Consider the following 21,186-nt stretch of genomic DNA (forward strand, 5'->3'; position numbering starts at 1 on the left):
CTACACATGAGGAAATAGCATAGTGCGGAGTTTGGAAAAACATGCCTGCTTTACGAAAAGTAGAAATATGGTAAGGTGGAAATAAATACATAAAAAATAAAGGTAGAAATAAAATGAATAGATGTGGAATTTGAAAAAAAAGACCTGGGAAAAAAATTATAAAATAATAAATAAAAAATAAATACATAAATAAATACATGTTATAGAAAAAGAAGCCCCCAAAAATCAAGAGTAAAAATTTAAAATTGGGGAAAAAACTAAAGTAGGTAAAAAAATGGATTAAAAAAAATGGATAGATAATCAAAAATGAAAAATATGACACATATTTAAATTATTCTTGTTTTGAATTATGGCAGGTTTGGTCCTCCATATCCTAAAGATTAGATAAGATCAGCAAATTTGAGGTTGAATGTTTCAAATTGAAGGAGCTGAAGAAAATAAAAAAAATAAAAAAATAAAACAAAAAACAGGAAGCATTAGCTTTGCTTAACATAGTCTATGAACCACAATGCAAAAGATTAAAATAAAAAAAACAAACGAACAATATTTTCTAAAGAAAAGACAGTGGCTCCACGTCCAGTTTCAGAAAAACAAGCTCTTTTCATCAAAACAAGAATAGTACAACAAAATCATACTGGATTATAACTAAAACATGTTTTTAAACCTCATTATGTAAGTTTTAGACCCGTGCTACTCTGCTGTGGATATTATGGAGGAAAGATTAATCGGATGCAGAAACGTCTTGATTATTGGCATCAACCCCGAATCAAATCCAGCCTCTGTTGTATTTTCCTGCAGCTCTTCAGCAGACGTGCCGTTATCCTCAAAACTGATCATGCAACTTTTGTACAATTTTACTTCAAATATATTTTTGTACCAGAAAGGATGAAAGGTTTTGAAGTCAACATGTTCCTAAATTAGCTGGTGTTAAATGTGATGTGCAGACAGCAAACATTCTCGGTCGTATTCGAGCTCAGAAACACCTAAAGGAGTGTGACTAATGGGGGGGCGGGTACCATCACAGTCCGCTCCAGCCATGGAGGAAGTTAAAGTTCCTGCAGGTGGAAAGATTTCCAGTGCCCACAGTAACTCCTCCATCCTTCTTTTGTGCACACTGGCTTTGATGTCTGTGTAAATGTCAAATCCAACACTTCCTCCAAACCAGAGGATTTATTTATTTTTCTTTTCTGCACAGTTGAAGGTTGAATGAAAATAACTTTTTGAGCAACACTGAGGCTGAATTTAAGATACATTTTACACCCCCCACTTTATGTTACAATTTAACCTTAATTGACCGATTTTTAATCTTTTTTTTTTTTTTTTTTTACTATACAGAAGCACATATTACTTGTGTGTAGGTGAGAGAAATATGCTCATCAATGTAGCAAAAGTTATGATAGAAATGTTGTGGTCTGATCCACAGCAGGTGGAGCGAGTGACTCTGTAAAAGAAGGAATTAGTCTGCTTTTCCCAAATGTCAGCATGTTTGCACAGACGCAGCTCCATAACAACCTGATGGGCATGCGGTGTTCTGGTTTCAGTCTCTGTTGCCTGCAAAGGTGAACTTCAGATCTTTAAAATTCCACAACTTCCTAATAAATGTCTGTGACATGCTTTTGATGAAAATAGCGTCCAGATATATATATATAAATATATATATTTACCTCTATGGACATCAGCCCTTCACCCCCAGTCTGTCCATCTCCTCTACAGGACAAACTAACCTCAAACTGTTTTTTCTTACCTGGCAAATTAATTATTAAACACCGACACTTCCAGCGTCTGCATATTGGCCACAGACAGCTGGTATTTATCTTCTTGTGAGTCCATCAGGTTTTGAAAACAACACATAAATGGAAAAACAGTAGATAAATCCCAGCCTTCCAGTCTTCCGTGTTGCCTTTAAGCTTTAAAAAGAATGGAGTGAATGAAGGTGAGTTACAATTTGTTACACAGTCTTGATTGATTGAAATGAATCTTGCGTGTTATCATTTTAGCAGTTTTGGTTAAGTTCAAACACGCCACGCCCCCCTCCTCCACCGCAGAGCTGAGAGATCTGCAGTAATTATGTCGACAGCTAGGAAGATCATCTCCACTTCACAGAGCCAAGTGTCTGCACAGACAGATACTCACATCGGAAAGTCGTCTCTGAAAACACTCGCGCTGTAAAGTTCGTCACGCCGAATTCTCTGACCGGATTTGTTTGTTCATTGCTTGTTGCTATCATCACAGCTGCAGGAGGGAGGCGTCCATTGAAATGCCCGCCGCCACCAGACTGATGGCGCTAATTAGCAGCATAGATGGGCTGTTAAATGAGGTCGAAAACTCAAACGCTGCAATCAGCTGCGTTTCTCATTGAAACATACGGCAGAGAGCGGCCGATTGTTTTCCAGCCTGCAGCTGGATTATAAACTCTTCTTGTCGGGTTTTGTTGCAGATCTTGCAGAATAAAACCGGAGTCCTTGTGTTGATATGTTTGACTTTGCTCGGCACGTTTTGTGCCGTCGAAGCTGCCCGCATCCCTCTCTCAAATTTCCCTGACTCTTTTTGTCTTTCTCACCCTGCTTACAGGACGTACCAGGCTGTGAAGCTGCTGTACTGTTTTGGGATTTTCATCACCTTCGCCCTGCAGTTCTACGTCCCGGCAGAGATCCTCATCCCGTCCGTCGTGGCCCGCGTGTCGGAGAGGTGGGAGACGGCCGTTGACCTGCTGCTCCGCACGATCCTCGTCATCATCACATGTAAGAAGAACTTCACCTTGGTGTCTGTATGTGTTTAACAGCTGGCAGAGTGGATGGGGGGGGGGGGGGGGGGGGGGGGGGGGCAGTTGTGTCCATCTATTTGTATCAGAATTACGGTTTCATCCTCTTTCCATTCCTTCATCACTCTGCTGAATTAGCTGAGTTATTCTGCAGCAACGCAGGCTGGTCTGTGAGCAGCCCTGCGTGATGGGCAGGACTCAGATCTCAACTCTCATTATATATTCAGATGCAGTTTCACGCCGCCAAGTTCAGTGGAACGAAGGTTTTTCAGTACATAACAGGAACTGGTCTGCAGCTCCTTCCTCCCTGCTTTAATGCTTTGAAGTCCCTTTTTTGTTCCTTATTTCTTTTATTGTATTTTTCATAGGGAACGTTTGAAGAAAAAAAAAGGGAACAGACAGCGAGAATGCCAGCTTACCCTTTAAAGGAGTACCAGCGGATAAAAGGTGCTGGTTTTCTTCTAACGAGTCAGAATATAATGAGAAGCTCAAACTGTACAAGCAGGCAGCTTTTTAAGATCCAGCCCCAGCTTTTAGTTTTACCCGAGACACTCCTAAGGAGTGTGATTTACCAGGGATGGAGTCAAGAAAAGAACCGGCTGTGTTGTTGGAAGGTTTTCTGTGCTGAATCTGCTGTGAAGTTCAGCCAGATGAAAGATGCCTCTCATCCCTCAGTAGCTATTTTTGTGCTGATTACCCAGATCAGCTAACTGAGCGAGGTAGAGGGCAGTCCCCCCCCCAGAACTATTGAGCGACCTCAGCAAGCCCTTTGCAACTAATTAGCTCCAGGTACTCCCACAGGAGCAGAGTACTTAGAACATTTCTGCATGGGTTTCCAGCTCAGCTGCAGGGATCAGCCAAATTAATCAAGACAACGGATTTTACAAAAAAATAAATAAATAACAGGAAATTTGAGAATAGATGTAGGGAGGGGGGTACTAATGTCAATTATAAGGCTTCATGCACATTTATTGTAAACCTTTCTTTTGCATCTTTTTTTTTTTTTTTTTTTTTACATCTCAGTCTCTGATTTGGGCTTTAAAATCACAACAAAGAAAGCAAATGATTATGCTGCCACTAACACGTTTTAGGGACGGGCCTGTAAAATAAACTTAATAGATGAGGAGAGCTTGTTGCCACTGAACACAAACGCGGTAAAGATCTTCTCTGAATCCTAGAATTGTATTTCTCAGTTTCCATCCAGGGAAGTCGGCCTCCTTCTCTGCTCTGAGCTCATTTATGATGGACTGAAATGAAGTGAAAAACTGTCCTCTGGTAAGAATTTAAATTGATTTCTGAAGTCGTGAACACGGCTTCTTCCCAGCTAAAGTGGAGCGAGCATTCATCCTTTTATAAGTGCACAGCTGAAAATTCACCTTTTGTAATGTTGTGGGGTTACATTACTGCACTTGGCTCGGGTAACTTGCAGTTCTCTGTAGAAACCACACACCTAGGTGTTGGATTACTATGTTAAACCTCCAGATGGCTGCATTTTCTAACTCACACATCCAGCAAGAATGGAAAAATACTTCACGTTTAGCCCTTAAAACTGTTAGATCTCCAGCACCCCCGAGTGCTATCACTTCTGTTATCAACAATTTCTCAGGAATGGTAGTGTTCACTCTGTGGGGTCAGTTGTGGTTGATAGCCTCCCCTTCAGATGATCTATTGGTCGTTGTCCAGACATTTATATGCAGTCCACGATATTTACAGTCCAGCCACAAATAAAGTGTTTATTTAGAGACTCTGCTTGGTAAATGCACAACGAGTGATCTGTGCTAATACTGTTATCTAGCATATTTTCATAAATAATAAAGATTGCCTTCACTACCGTGTTGCAAAGATTTTTTTTTTTTTAATTTATTTATTTTTTTATCTAGAAATGATAATAGAGCCAAATTTTCTACTGATTGTATACCTGAGAGACAGTTATGTTAAATCTAAAGCAGCTAATGATTAATAATTTAGTATAAAGTTCTATTATTGTCCAAAATAAGAACAAAATATAATGTTTTTTCATGGCTGGAATAAAGCTAAGAAGATGTTTTGAAGGAAGGTGGTGTCAAAGCTGAGTTTGGAGAGGGTAGCCGGTAATAACTGCATTAATACCTGTAAATAGCAGGGGAAAAACACCTGGAGGAAGGCGAGTGAATATGTATGTAATTTCTGTTACATGCTTGTTTCGGTCCCAATATTTTTCCATTGGAAGCCGACACTTGGGAGACTGACCTGCAGATGAGAGAAGGCTTGACTGTTCATCTGTGTTTTTCTACAAAATACTTTTGGTCATAAACTCTGTTTTGTTGTTTTGATTGGCCATGTTTGTACTGTATGTATTAAGACATCCATTTTGCATCTTTTTAATCTTCAAATCTGACGGCTGAGGCTTTTCTGGAAAAAAAAAAAGTCTGCTTGTTGATTGTGCATTGAGAAAATTAAGTTCTTAATGCATTTTACATTAAAAAGAAAAGAAACTGAAACAACCTGACCAATAATAGCAACAAAAAAGCCCCTTCAAGTTTTAAGGAAAATGCTGAAATGATTTGTGTTTTCATTTCCAAATGGATCATGATGGTAGACATTATAACTCAGATGGGACAGTGTGTGTGGTCTAGTATGGTTATTTTTATGGTCATTGACTAGTCGCTTCTGTTACCCTCATAGTTGCATCATCTAACCCAGTGGTTTCCAGACTTTTTCTGCAGGGCCACCTTTTCATCGACGACAATAATGTCGAGCCCCCTCCCCTCCCTACATGAAACACAGAAACATACTTAGAAATGCGTCTTCAGTTTTAGTGGATGTATTGTAGGTAACTTTAATTAAAACCGTGTCGGTATTAATATCCATTCTTCTCCTTCAGTGTGAAACATTTTAAACCAGGAATCTCTGCAAACTACTTTAGGTGAGTGGAGACGATGCTGCTTTAGTAAAACAACTTTGCTATATATGATAGTTGGATAGTTTATTTCTAAAGTAACTTGCAGGCTTTTCTTTGTGTTGAGGATGAAAAGTCCCTAAGTGGTGGTGTAACTTGCTTGGCTTCATCCTTCACTATATTCGATAATATTCTGGTACATGTAAAAGACGGTGGTCTCATTATTACCCACCATTGATTATTACTATCAGTGGTCAGGCAGGGACAGATATGCTTCATCATAGTTTGGTCTTTTTTTTATTACTTAAAGCCTCTCTTGTTGATTTATCATCATTTCCTATGAGTACTTTTACAAATTTGTCCAGTGCCAAAACTCCCAAGTTTTATTTAGCCTTGTCGCGCCCCTCCTGTGATAACTCGCACCCCAGCTTGGGAACCATTGATCTAACCCAATTGATCTAACCACAGGCATTGCCTGACTCATTAGGAGTTGTAAGAAATCTTCATAATTTTTCATGCTGCAGCAGATTTCCCTTCTTTTGTGTGTATGAGTGTGTGTTTGTGCATGTCCCTGCAGCTTCATAGAACTACGTTTATCTGTACGTTAAACTTCTACCTCAGTCAATATTTTCTCTGAAAGCACAGAATGTACAGCGTGCGACTGACCAGGCTGTACATTCACTTCTTTTACACATCGTCCAGATTGATTCAAACCTTAAATGCAACACTGACCCCTGACAGTCCAAAAATAAAGGTTAAATGTTGACTTACATTAATAGTAAGGCCTCTTAAAGTAGCAATACCTAACTTTCCGACTTGAACACTTCTCATTTCTAATAATCTGACCACTATTCCCCTTATTCTGTAAGGCATGCGTATTACATTCACAGTCACCTATTCTGTTCTGTTCTGTTCTGTTCTGTTCTGTTCTGTTCTGTTCTGTTCTGTTCTGTTGTGTTGTGTTGTGTTCTACAGTGAATTAGATGAGGGTGAGAACAACACAGGCAAGAAATCAAACAGTAGGGGACATAAGTGCCAGTCAGACTGCTGTGAGTCCACTTGGACACAGGTGTTGCCATGTACTGCTAGAGACAGTGCAGTTTTTCTCTTTCTTCTCTCCCTGCAATAGTCCCTTTGTTAAAATACAAGAAACAATTTGTTCCGCAGTATCGCCCTGAGTGCAGCTTATTCAAGTGCAGAATTGTCGCAAAGAGATGGAAAAGTCTTTCCAACTCGATCTGGCGAATGGAAGAGCTAAACTAAGTGCAGAAATGCTCCTTGAAGAGCTGAGTCTTTAGCTCAGCTACAGTAGACAAGGGTGTTTCTGTTGAGGAAAATTGAGCTTTCTCCATTTTTGGAGCCCTGAGTGCTGTACTTTCTTTGTGGAATTAGTGTGCAAACAGCTCTTGTGTTACTGTGAATGATGATCGCTGCATCGCTGCAACCATTATATGGTTATGACTTTTTCAAGTGTCTTGGAATCCAGTCGCTTGCATGTTACATGATGAAGCAATACTCAGCTGATATGTAAATAATAAATGTTGTTGTCCCATCAAAACTGAACAAATGCATATTATTAAGACCAGAAAATAACAAAGTGCAACTTTAGAGCTGCACAACTAAACTTTGGTTGATTTTCCTCACTTTTATGCCCCTAATGAAGGATAATACAACAGCTGCCTTGTATCCTGTCTCTTCTCTGGGCTCCCTTCAGCTAATAAAAGTCCAACATTAACTCTTGTCTTATCTCTTGCTCTATCATTTTCTGTCTTTTGTTTCCTCGTTTCCTCTTATGATGTTGTCTTTGGGATCTGCTACAAGGCATGATCAACTAGGATATTGTGTTGATATCCAGTAAACAAAATGCTGCTGCAACATGAGGCTACATGCTGGGAAAATATTTATGATGTACACTCTTTTTAGCCTTGGGATGCTGCAGGGCAACAAAAAGCCTTCAAAATCAGTCAAAATAAAAAATAAAGGGGAAAGAAGACAAGAGATTAAAGAAAACATAGCAAAAAGGGTCAAAATCACATAGTCTTAAAGTTGGAAAGTTGTGCAGTGTTACTTTAGGGTCTACAAGGAGGTCTAAATGCACCTCACGTTTTATTTAATCAAGTTTTCAGTGCTAACTTTGTTTGTTGTTGTTTTTCTGCTTCAGCTGCCTGAAATCACACTTGTTAGTACAGTCATGTGTATCTTTCAGAATCTAAATACATGTGATCTCAATTGACTTTTACTTTTCGCTATATCAGCAGAGTAAATCACTATAGCGACTGTAACAAGAAAACATATAGAAACACACAGAGGTCGCTTATCTTTAATTGGAAAGGTTGCAATTCAGAGGAGATTAAGCTCAGTGACTTAACAGCAATGTGTTCTCCTAACTCCCCCTCAGACACTTCATTCCCCATCCTCCCCCATCCTCTATTCACCCCTTTCGCACAGCAGCAGGCATTTCGCTGCATTAGCAAGGAAACTGCAGCTGTAGACGTAACACTGGCCTCGATAGATTCTAATACTAGGTTTATATCAAGTGTGAGATTACATGTTGGGGCCGGCAGATTGGGCTGCGGCTGTCATGGAACCAAAAATTGAATGGAAGAAAACATTGCTCTTTGAAATGAACTTTCTGACCAGATGAAGTGTGTACAAGTATGTCTGCATGTATGTGTGCGTGCGTGTGTGTGTGTGTGTGTGTGTGTGTATGTGTGTGTGTGGCACTGTGGTGAATCATTCCCTCATCTTTTATGGAGACGTGTTCATCTGTATGTAAAATACAAAGCTGTTGAAATTACTCCTGTATTTTATTTCCATCTATGTCAGGTCTGTGTGTGTGTGTGTGTGTGTGTGTGTGTGTGTGTGTGTGTGTGTGTGTGTGTGTGTGTGTGTGTGTGTGTGTGTGTGTGTGTGTGTGTGTGTTTGCAGGTTCATAACTGTCAGTGCATATGTCTGTGATCTTGTCACGAGAAAGAGTCGAGACTTGAAGCATTTCTGCCTTTGCAATAACAATTGATTGTCCGTGCACCTCAAGGTGCTGCCGGGTATTTCAGAAATCACTTCTGTTCAGCTTAAATGTGCATCTGTGTGAAATGTGTATTTCCAGGCATCTCTGCGACAGGATAGGTAGAAAGTAGATGGAGATTAACCCGAGCATCCTGGCAGCCGTGTGTTCCTAACTCACACTCTCAGACATGTTTCTCTCTATCTGCTTTCATCCTACTTCCAGGCATGAGCACAGAGTTCCCTGTAATGGTCCTATAATAGCAGCAATAGACCTCCAATTGCTATTGATTCCCATCTAGCCAAGACTGCTGATTCTTGGACTCTGTTGTTGTTTTGTGCCCCAAATTCAGAGTTTAAGCTTTCATGTTGGGGCAAAATGCAGTCAGTATAAGGTATACTTCTACCAAGCTGGCATTAAGAGACTGTATGTTAATATTTGCCTTACATTCCTCTGGGTTCTCTTTATCCTCAATATGTAGCTGCAGATGGGCTGAATATAAACTTCTAAAGTTGTATTGCAATATTATGGAAAGAGATAAAGGAAGAGGTGGCGTAGTTTATACACATTTAGCTTAACGATGCACATGATGATCTGTTTATTTTAAAGTCGTGTTTCTATTTGCATCTCCAAGACAGTTTCTCTTGTCATTGTTTAATGAGGGTTTTTAGAATGACTTTCTTCCCCAGCAGAAGGCAACAGCCCCTGATAAATTCAACTAAATTAGGTACAATCCCAATTTAACTAGTATTTTGTTCCTGAACTGAACATAAACAGCATAATCAGATCTTAAAACTGACACATTTTACAATTTCATGGAAAATATTGACAAATTTTAAGTTTGATGGCAGCAACATATCTTAAAAAAAGTTGGAACAGCAGCAACAAAAGGCTGGAAGAGTAATGGTTACATGTCAAAAACAACTGGAGGATCATTTGAAGACTAATTTGCAACAGAAGAGGTCAGCTGTACTTTTAATGAGCTCCTGTATTCCTGTTACAGAGACAAGTTAATTAAAAACAACAACAACAAAAAATGGATTTGAGGTATTTACCACAAAAACAAGGCTACTCAGTTACATAAAACTGAAAATAGCCCAGCTAAGTTCAATCGTTTTACAATTTGTGCTAGATCCAGTTCAATTCATTTACAAAATATTGATATTCATTGTTTTATATGGTATTTTCTGAGCATGGCTACACACCTGCAGTGATGAACACCATTAGATTTGTCATTTCTTTGGCGCTGATCTGCTGGGATAGTCTGAGTGCAGAGGAGGTGCAAGTTATGTTTATCACTCAGTCTGTACTTTGAACTTTCGTATTTTGTATATAAATCTTCCTTATATCATATATTCTCTGCCACTCTGTGCAGCAGACTATGTCCATCCTTTTAGCCATATTTCCTTCTTTTGATGATCTGGAAATCCACCCACTAGCAGTCAGTGGAATTTACTCCCACATCAGAGAGATGCATCTGGAATTCACTTTTTAACACTTAAATGCCTCATATGAGTTGATTTTAGCAAACAGATGGATACTTCTTCAAAGTGCTTATAAACTTGAGTTCTGTGTGGTCTTATCATATTCTGTGGCAAAATGTGATTGATGGCCTTGTTTTACACATTAAATGGAAGGATTGTCCATAACAAATTGATATTGTAGCAAGCAATGCCTCATTTAAATGTGAGAGAGGGTACATTGCTGTTGTTGGTTCTGTTTTAAGATGGAAAGAGGCCAAATGATGCCTTCAAAACAGCTTACTCTGTCAGAAACAAAGAACTGAACGAGTAATAGAGTTTGCAGCCAGCACTGCAAAATCAATGGCCAATCTTCAAGTAATGAGAGGACAGGCCCATGTTTCACATACCCCTCTTACAAAAGGAGTGATCCTGCTCTCCTCACATAACATTAGGCTGTTTTTTTTTTCTTTTGTTTTGTTTCTTGTTATTTTTTAACTAATCTTAAAGATACCTGCAGAGAAAAATACAGTAGCATCAAAGTAGCTATGATGATGCTTGTTGGGGTTTAGGTGTTAAAGAACCCCGAAAACGGGGAACAGACAGCGAACTTGAAGGGTGAAGCATCATACAGAAATGAAAGATCTCCACAGTTAGAGCCCTAACTTTTTAGTTACTTTGATATTTTACTTTTCATGTACTTATCAAGTTATCAAGCCACGCCCAGTGAATCTTGCAAGTGGAGGAAACGGAATTTCAGACGTTTTCGCAAGTTTTTTTCTTCACGTGGGTCACGTTCTTTCTTTTGCTAAATACTAGTGCAGCGCCACCTTTGGTGGGAATGGGAATATGTTATTTTGGCTCATTTGACCAAAGGGCAGCATGAATGTGATTTTGGTCAGAATGGATACACTCCCACCTACAACTGAGCCGAGTCCCCAATCGGAACGAGTCTAGTGGACTACCCTGATGTAAATACACCCCTAACCAGGACATATGAAGACAGACTCCAAAAAGTCCTTTTAACATAGCTGAACCAGCTGGATCCAGAAAGTAAGGGTGCATTCATATCAGGATAGTCCACTAGACTTGGTCTGGTTGGGGACTGGGCTCATCTTTAGGGGGCTGTATCCATGTGGACCAAGACTGTGTTCACATTGCATTTTGATCAAACGAGCAAAACCATTAGAATAATATATCCCAATTCTCACCAAAAGTGGTGCTGCATTGGTATTTAGCAAAAGAGAGGACAAAACCCAGATGAAGAAGAAAACCGTTTCCACTTCCACTTGTGAGTTAAACATGGAAACAAAATGATCAGTTTTGTTTTCTTTTTATGCCTTATGCAAGTATTCTGCAGAAATGCGCTGCAACAATGGGCGCAGGATGAACAACAGATGAGGCAGAGGACCCTTAACACGATTGCTATGTATTTACCCACAATAAAATGCTACACCAAATGCTGGAAGTTACTTTTTGTTGTAGTTCCTATTTTCTGTATTTGGTCTGCTTGATACACACAGAGAACTTCTACTGTAGGCGGATCGACTCAGCTTATCCAATCCGAATTAGAATTTGTTTGGCAGATTCACATTTACCCAAACAATGCGAACTTCATGAACAAACCGACTAGGATTACAATCAAAAAGGCTGAAGTGAATGTTCCACAAGTTCTAGTCTTTTCTAGCTGCTTTATCTGCAGCTTATAGAGTATGTATGGTGCAGATGTTTTGGATGGTGTGGGTCTCATGCAACTCTGGAGGTCTTAATGATTTGCATGAAGCTCTTCACTGAATGATGAATGTTAAGAATGTGATTTAAATAATCTCCACTTTGGGGGAAATTCAAAGCATTTATAATGCTGCAGATACATATTGAGATCTCAGTTTGGGTTTGATTGAGATGCTGGTTCCAGGTCTTCTATCGTACATTTTTTATTGAACGGCGTCGTTATCGAGGGGCGCTAACTCTGAAGATAGATGTGAAAGTATTCCCCTCCAAGAAAAATTCACTTCTCAGTTCATCACCACTCCTTCCTCACTGCATGTCATTCATCTTCTTTTTCTTCAGTAGCTGCGATGGCGTCTGTGGAGAATTCTGTAGATGGCATTTGCCACGCTGTACAGGTTTCTGCACATGCATGTTGATAAGCTAATAAAGGGCGGGGGTTGGGGTGGTGGGGTTGGGGCATATGTGTGCCACTTCATGTCTGCTGGGCATTTCCAAGGCATTCTGTGGTTTTCTGTGTTGAGAGGGTGGATGTGGTGCTGCCTTCCACTGGGATGCAAGTTTGAATGAAGAAGGCAATGAATGAGAGGGAGGGGGGAGGGGGAGGGGGCATTTCTTCTGCATGCATGAAACTCTCAAAATGTCGACTGGTGTGCGCATGCAAGCAATTTCCCTGTAGGTTGAATGCCTTGAGGTGGTGGAGTTGTAGTGCTGATGATGCACTTCAGTCTGTAGCTTCACTTTAATCTGTTTGATTTAAATGGCTTTGTTTGTTATGCGAAGGATAGTCGAAGAAAAAAAGAAGACAAAGACATCTCCTGAGCAGCTCTGCTCAAAGAAAATGCTTTAAATCTTCCTCTAAATGTAAGAAAGAAATGAAAACAAGGAGGTGTATCTAAAAACTGATGCGAAACTGCTTAAGTCTAGAGCAGTGGACAGTAACACACGGGAGGACGTCAGAGTGTTCAGATGAGGAAAAGTTGTTGAACTCAAGATTAAAGCAGATTTATATGAAAATAAATAACTTATTGAAATGTCTCAATTGGAATTTTAAAGTGGAACTATTATGTGCATTTCAGGCAAATTTATTTTTATTTCTGAGACCAGAAGGGCTGGGATTGATCGAGTTATTGTCACAAATTGCTTTGTTTACTTCAGACCGACCCTCTCCGTAGGCTGTCAGATCAGCCTGCGGGCAAAACGAGTGGATTGAGACTCTTCCGCATTAAGCCCCGCCTCCCGCCAGATATAAGTTGCCAATGATTGGTCAGCTGCCACTGCACTACATCGGGAGCGCGCACCGCAACTGCTTTCGCCGTCATTGTAACATCTCATAAACAGAAGGATTAGGCTGATATGAACTCAGTAAAAAAACAAAATACAATGTCAACACATAGCATACAGCCCTACATGTTGGAACCTGAATCAGACCCTGAAAACGAAGTGGAAAACAGCAACCCACAGCAACGAATGCAGCAGGATGTCTCTCTTTGGTAAACTCACCAGCCATCGTTGGAAATAACTTTATCCGACGTTTTCCACCCGCCTGATGTATTTGTACATGCCCTTGTTAACCAGTAGAAGGTAACCAATCACCGAACCTTATCCCCCGGGACGTCACAAGGATTTCCAAGTAGAAAAAACTCTCTAAAACGACGCGTTTTCCGTTGCCATGGAAACCGAACGGAGAGCGTGCTGGAACTCAAACTCAAACTCAAACATGCGTTTAGGTGATAAAAAACAGTGCCGTTCACATGTCTGATGAGGATTCAACACTGTAACACTGTAGAAAGCTCAGAAAACTCGAAATACCACAATAGGACCCCTTTAAGGATGGATTTGCTTCCATTTTGTCTCATTTAACTTTGAAAATTTAAACAACAAACTTTTGCATTCAAATTTCATGTGAGATTAGTCAGCTTGAAGACCTTCATGATGTGAAAACAGCTTTCAGAACAGAGAAAATGTCACAAGAAGCGAAGCGCTGACTGACGTCCCCAATTTATTCCCCCGTCCGAGATCCGTGACTCTGCTTAAAATGGGTTTCAAAGCTGTAAAACAAACCTTGATGTTGCTAGTTGCCACAACAACAAAGCCTCTCCTCCACCGCCATTTGTTTCAGTTTGAGCTCAAACAGTCAGATAAGAAGTTGTGGAGAGGAGCGCCCTGAGCAAACACTTCCCTTCTCCGATGAGGTCTGCTTTGACTTGCCTCCCACTCCAAAGGTCAGTTCATTTCAATGGACTGAGATTTCCTTTGAAGTGAACGCTCTATTCTAATTTACTGAAGATAGGCTGAGGGGTGGAGGAGCTCACCGTGGATGTTGATGCCATTTTGAATCAGAGATCCTCTGAGCGGCAGCGGGGGGTTTGCTGTATGACTTTGCATCAGTTCCTACGTTGTGTTACAAGGTTTGAAAAAGACTACCTAAAGGCCTTCAGTTGTCTGGAGGCCGGTTTCTCTCATAAGCTCCACACAATGATCGCTGAGCTTTTCTGCCTCACAGTAACAACGTTCAACACAGACTTTTCAAGTTGTGATTGATGGCTTTTATCTGTCAGTTGTTTGGCTTTATCGGATTGGACTTCTGAATTTGAAAACATGTATGATTGCCTTACATTTACTGGCCACTTTATACCACAACATCCCCCATACCATCACTCCAACACCAGCACCAAGATGGATCCATACTTTCCTGTTATTTCCACCAAATTCTGATTCTACCTTCTGAATATGGAGCTGAAATCCAGAATCATCAGACCAAGCAACGTTTTTCCATTTTATATTGTCTCGTTTTGGTGAGTGTGGAGCTGATAAAGTGACCAGTGAGTGTATTTCCTGTTGTGTTTGTGCCCTTGTGATATCACTAAGTGGAGCATTCCCTCTCCATCTGGTCCTCCTTTAGTCTTCACCATTTCCTGATTAATTTCTGTGTGATTTTTGTTTTCGCTACATCCATTTACTGCTGCGTGATGCAGCAATAACAAGATTGTTGGAAGTGATCAAAACCGCTCATTTTCTTGGGGAAAAAAATGACAACTCTTAGCTTGAATACAATAAACACTTGAGCTAATGGACTTTTAGACCTTGAGTTTGTAGATTCCAGACGGGACTCTGAGAGCTGAGAGCCACTCTGAGAGCAGAAGAAAGTTGAACGTTTTAATGTCTTGATGACAACTGCTTTATTCATTTGAGTCACTCTAAAAGCTGAGTTGCTGGTTTGACATAATGGATCCTCTTTAATACCTCAGGAATGACTCCAATGACTGTTTAGTTCTGCTCCTCATGTGATGGTTTGTGAGGACAGCACCAGGACAGTTTTTGTCAGGTGTCTGCATGCAGAACTCTGTCATGGGCGATAAAGAGAGCAGCTGTAACTTTATATCAAATAAATAACATCAGACTGTTTTTTTTGTTTTTTTTGTTTTTTTAAATAAAAGGACAATGTATAACCCGCTCTAGAGGAAAGAGACTATAAAACGAGATAAAAACTTTTTTTTTTTGGACCCTTTGGGGTCTCTTATTGGATGATCTGCATATCTGTCTGAAATTGCTGGAAGAGAAATTATTGAAAAAAGACGTTGAAGCGCCTTATAGATTAATTTTGATTAAAATGTTATGCCTCATGAACACATGTACTGTAGAGTGAAATCAACAAGCAGATGCTGGGTCCTGAATTAAACTTAATTGATTATAGTTTTGCTGATGGTGGTGCATATTTAAAGGGTGATTTTTTTTGGTTGGGAAGATCAGCTTAGTCGCCCTAAAGCTGATTCAGTATCGAATCACAGTTTACAGTATAATTTATAGAAACTAGAAGCAATACAGACTTCTGTGACCTTGCCACTTCGCCACTGCCTTGTTTTTTATTGCCTGTGATTGTGAGCATTAGTTTAGGCAGGGTTTGGGGGGGAGGGGGGGTTGTAACGCGTTTCAGTAACAAGATAACTTTTTTTGGCTAACGAAGAAAAGCAACGTCTACACCTGAAATATCAGGAACAAAATTATTTTACTATACCGTAGGAACGTGCTTCTCTGTGTTACCTGAGCGGTGTGTGTAAAGTTTAAGTGCTGCCTGCATGCTGTCTGTCTGTGTGTGTGTCCTTGCCTGGACACGTTGCCATAGAGATGAAGCTGAGTGAGGTAACTGCTAATGTGTCCCCTTGTAGACGTCATAGAATAAAACAAGACATTTTTTTAGTCCACATATCTACTTTACAGATGAGTGGAAGGAAACACCTCTGTCTGTTCTATCAGCTGATCATTCGGATCGATCAGACAATTCCGCGTACAGAGATCTCAAAACGCAGATGACGTGTAAGATTATGTTTCATAACAAATATAATTTCCTTTAGTGCACTCAGTGAAAACCTACAACAGAGACCTGAGCTGGAAGTTAGAACAGAAGGGGGGTACGGTTCTTCCAGGAAAGTGTTAATAGATCTGATTTACACGAGAGCATGTAGTTGTTGAGCCACAAGGGTTCAACAGCTTCTAGTAGCATCTATCAGCCCGGCGTGTCCTCAGCACAGTTTCCTTCATCCTGTCTGTGGATTTTACAGTGAGACGAGTTTCTTCCTGCAGACAGCATCGTCTGCACGTTTCTCCGTGTATCAACATGGTCATTAAGAAATGGGAAAGTAAAGTAATAATTGCGATATTACTTTTCAAATGCAGTCACAAGTAATGTTATCACAATTAACGGGGGTAACAAGTAACCACTTACGTTTGTTTTCAGTAATGACCCCAATGCTGATTTTTGAGTTTACAAGCTTAAGCAGCAAAATATCCCCATGCTCCATAGGAAAGAATCCTTAAAAAATTCCTGGATCCAGGCAGTGATGTGGATACTTACAGGATCAAAACACTTGTTCCTTATGACATTTGTCAGATTTCCATCAACCAACACTGTGGAATACATGACCTCCAGCTTATCGGCATCCATCTTGCATCCTGTCTATTTTCTGAGCTCTATCCATGCAGTAAAAGTCAATATGGCTTTGACTTTTGTTTTACCTCTTCCTCTGACCCTTTCTGTCTTTCATTCTGTCTCTTCCTCTCATAATGTCCCGTTGGCATTTCTTTGCTGAATCAGCCTGGTGCTGTAACACAATAGCTCAGGCTGGAGGAAAACAAAGTTGTGAAGTGTGGATTTTCAGTCCCAGGATGCTGCAGGGCAGCAACAGCTTCAGTGATGTGCATAATCAATGTCAGAGTTTTAATCAAAACAAGTCAGAAGTTTAGAGTTTTTAGGTTTTAAAAGCATGGAGAGAAAATCAACTCGGTATTATTGAGCATGTGTAATACATGATTAAGTGTAAACTAATTTGTGTGTAAGTTTGGGTAGTTGTATGTGTAACACATGGTTTGTAAACAGCATAAACCATTTTGTGCATAGCTGCCATTACTTGCAAAGGTATTTTCCTATAGACACAAAAAAAATTAGAGTAGAAATTACTCATGCACAGAATAGGGGGAGTGTGAGTGTCATGGTGGATGATTGACATCGAGCTAACTTCGAGCTGCCTGTAGCAAAGAGCTAACAGAGCTAACCCGGAGATAACAGGAGCTAACTAGCTAACTGAGGTAAGCGGGCTAAAGCTAAGTCACGTTGTTAACCGGCTAAAAACCGTGGTTGTACTGTGTTCTTTTTACTTGAAGCGGGAGATTGGTACCTGTCAATCAAAAGGACACGCCCCTAAATATGCCAAACTTTGAGATTGAATTACTTTTAAACGGGCGAGTTAGAAAAAACTTTCCTCACAGTTGTCATGAAGGTAAACCTGACCTATTAAACCTAAAATGGATTTTTGAACCAGGCTGTAAACATGTTTATTTCTGCCGTGAAGTTGGTCTTTTTAACATGGGAGTCTATGGGGATTTGCTCTGTTTTGGAGCCCCTAGTGGATGAAGGGGGAACTGCAGTTTTTGGACGTAGGTTCCGTCCATCTTTCACATTCGGTCTATGTTAAAAACATGTAAATTATGTTTGTGGACTTCCATATTGAAGCTCTTTGTAAACAGTGATGACTTTCTGTTGGTCTCTCGACCAATAAGATGCTCCAATTTCTTCTTCTTTTGTTTTTATGACATCCAATCCGAGCAGCCGAAGATCAGCGTGAGATGAAATAGTTATCTTCCGGTATTGAAAAAAAAGAAAAAGTTAAAAAAGCAAAAAAAAAGCAATACAGAACACAAGCAGACTCAACAGTCCACCACCTGGGAGTGTGAGATGTGTGATGTAGCCTTCTGTCTTGTTCTAGACAGAAACTTTCCAAGAGTGGCACAAGTGACTGAGGAGGTGAGGGGAAAAACAAGTGGAAAAATATATAAAAATGTGAATAGTTTTGGTTGTGTGTATGTTAGTGTTGGGATCTTTTTCTTCTAATAGCCGAGGCCTGAGAGAAACATAGTTATCAATGAAAAAGCTTCTATATTGTTGATCTGTCTTTTTTAAGTTAAATTCAATGATATTCAATTTCCAATTAGTTTTTTCTTTTGTTTTTATCCTCATATAACTATTTATCCATCCATGTGGCATCGTTTTAGAATACATATTGTGATTGCCCAGGTTGTCCTGAAAAAAAAGATGTTTATTATTTGACAGTGCATGCATTAATTGACGGAGGATTAGGGGAACAAAACACGGTAATAAATGGCTTGGAGTTTTAAGGGTAAAACACATTAAACACAGAGCGCATAGCACACAGGAAAAAGAAAGTCATCAGACTGCTGTTAACTTCTGCAGTAAGAGCTCCTTGTTAGTGCTTTCCTTATTAACGCCTTGTTGCCTTTCTCCTCCACACGTCAGTGTCGCGTTCCTGTCTGAGCAGCAGCTTTACTTGTCTGAGTCACTTTGCCACGGGCTTGAGCGGAGCAGCTTGCATGTGTTGTTCAACTGTTGACACGAACAAGAGAGGACACGAGGATGTCGCGTGAGCCCCCCCCCCCTTTCCTTTTTTGTACTCATCTTGATGCACTGTGGCAGAAAGGTGACGTTCCATCAGAAATGTACGCTGCGTGTTGTTGGGCTGTAGTGCTGTCATGTGTTTCTTTTGTTTCTGCCCTTTCAGAAATGTGATGTGTGCACCTTTACATCTTGTGTACCAGATTCACTTCTGCTGTTTGGTCTTTGCTTTATGTTCCTGTCTGGATTACTTTTCTCTGAGCAAAGACTCAGAGATCAGATGTGAGGTGACACGATGGACCTACAGAAACTCTTTAGGTCTTTCTTGGAAAACTCTTTCCAGAACAACACTTTAAATAATTGGATAAAACATTTGTAAATGGATTAAGAATTAAGTAAAAATTCGGTAGGTTTTTTTTTTTTTTTTTTTTTTTTTTTTTATCATTATTGTTTATTTAGTAGAGAGTTAGCTAACTTACTGATTAAGAATTAGCTTTGAGCCAATTTGCAGTACCTGAACAGGTAAACAAGCATCAGCAAACACAGTGTAGAAAAACGGGGCATTACATGAAACAGGTGAAAAACCATTTTAAAACTAAATCCAGGTACAAATAAGACCGTATAAAGCTACAATTACATTATATAGTGAAAATAACTGGGGAGAAAACTGTACAAGGCAAAATAGCGGATATAAATATTATTAAAAAGGTCCTACTTCACTTATAGCTGCGTCTTTAAAAAGATTAAGCCCTAAGTGTGTTTCAGTTTAGTAAAATCAGTGAGCTATGACATTTAATTATGCTTATTGTTTTTACGTTTCAATTATTATGTTGTGAAAATGAAAAGAGAGAGACACACTTCAGTTCTCACAGAGCTTGTGGATGCCGGGCCAGATGTAACAGTTCCATGTGAAATGGTGTGCTTGGCATTGCATAGTACAGTTCGCATGTGACGAGCTCAAGAAACGATGAAGAAGCCACAACAGATCCCTGCCATCAACCACAATGCATCTTTTTATGTCTCTCTCTGAGGATGTGCATTATCATGATCTCCTCCACCATCGCCATGCCGACTGTCACCTGACACTGACATCAGAAATGAACTCTGAACTTTTCCCACTAGTGGATGCACACACACACACACACACACATGCACACGGTATTAATGATCAAATTTCCTCAGATGTTGAATTAAAAGACATAATAAAAGGCTGAATTATTGTTGTTAACCTTCCGGATTGTCCGTCTGAAGGAGTCGCCGGGTGCCCTTCTTCTGCATTTATCCAGGTTTAGGTCCGGCCCTCAGAGAACAATCGTGGCCCCCTTGGGGTTGCCACAGTGTAGGGGAGCAGCACTCAAACCACAGACCATCAGGTCAGCTCTACCACCTGAGCCTCTGCCACCTCTGTTAATAAAAGGCTGAATAATGATGTAATATTCACTCCTTATGCAAAATTTATAAAAAGCTTTATACAACATGTCAAACTGAATCATGACAATCGTCTCTTCCCATCTCTAATGGGAAGTATGCGGCCAGCGATGCTTCATAATGTTCGATAACAAACATACTGATTCACATACAGAAAAGTAACATAAATGAGGCTTCAAATATGGTTGGACAAAGGTTTTGCTGCAGATCCTAATTCATGTTAGAAGGAGATTTCTTTGTAAAGAAATGTAGGAAATAGATTTAGTTCATATTTCATGCTCCTTTTTCCTTCTTAGTATTTTAAATAATGTTGCATAAAACATTTCATGTATTTAATTCAGCATTAATGAAGCTGCCAGAACAAGCTCAGCTTTGTCACAAGTAAAATATGAACTTTAATTCATTCATTTATTCATTCATTATCTTAATGATCGCTAAATCTGATGAAGGGTCGCCGGGGAGCTGGAGTCTATCCCAGCAGCCTTTGGGTGAGAGGCGGGGCACACCCTGGACAGATCGCCAGTCCATCACAGAAAAATATGAACATTTGATTGAAAAGTTGTGTCCATATTGAGTATTTCATGTGCAGAAACAGGTGTTGTGTTCAGTGGGATCGGTTTATTCAGATTCCACTGAATGTTGGCATCTTTTTTAATGTCTCCTTCCCTTCCTGTCACTCAGAGCTGCTGTGTTGTAAATAATGTCTCACAGTTGTATTTGTTATGACAGCAGCTTTTGTAAAGATATCGCCCCTGATCCAACAGCAACAACAATCATCCCTAAAGGTCATATCTGAGAAATGCATCAACACAGCATCGCATCTTGAAACTTTGAGTGACAACCTCTGTCCCTGAAGATTCAAACCACCAGCTCGTTTATGGTTTCAGCCGGGTAAGGAGAAGCTTCTGGCAGACAGGATCGGCCCCAGGATTTCTGTCTTCATCGTGGACTTCCTGCTTCATAAAAAACTTTAGAAGAAGACCCCCAGAAAGCCTGGATATCGTCCGCTCGAGACCACTT

At 40.1% G+C, this 21,186-nt stretch overlaps 1 protein-coding gene across 1 annotated transcript in view; it reads left to right on the forward strand.

Moving 5' to 3' along the window:
- slc36a1 (solute carrier family 36 member 1) overlaps nucleotides 1-21,186 on the forward strand; it is a 69,267-nt gene that overhangs the window by 31,498 nt on the left and 16,583 nt on the right. The window contains exon 11 of the mRNA XM_079249752.1: nucleotides 2,572-2,741. Coding sequence (XP_079105878.1) covers nucleotides 2,572-2,741 — 170 coding nt within the window. The remainder of the gene's footprint in view (nucleotides 1-2,571; nucleotides 2,742-21,186) is intronic.

The sequence above is a fragment of the Telmatherina bonti genome, assembly GCF_933228915.1.
Source record: "Telmatherina bonti genome assembly, chromosome: 12".
Lineage (NCBI taxonomy): Eukaryota > Metazoa > Chordata > Actinopteri > Atheriniformes > Telmatherinidae > Telmatherina > Telmatherina bonti.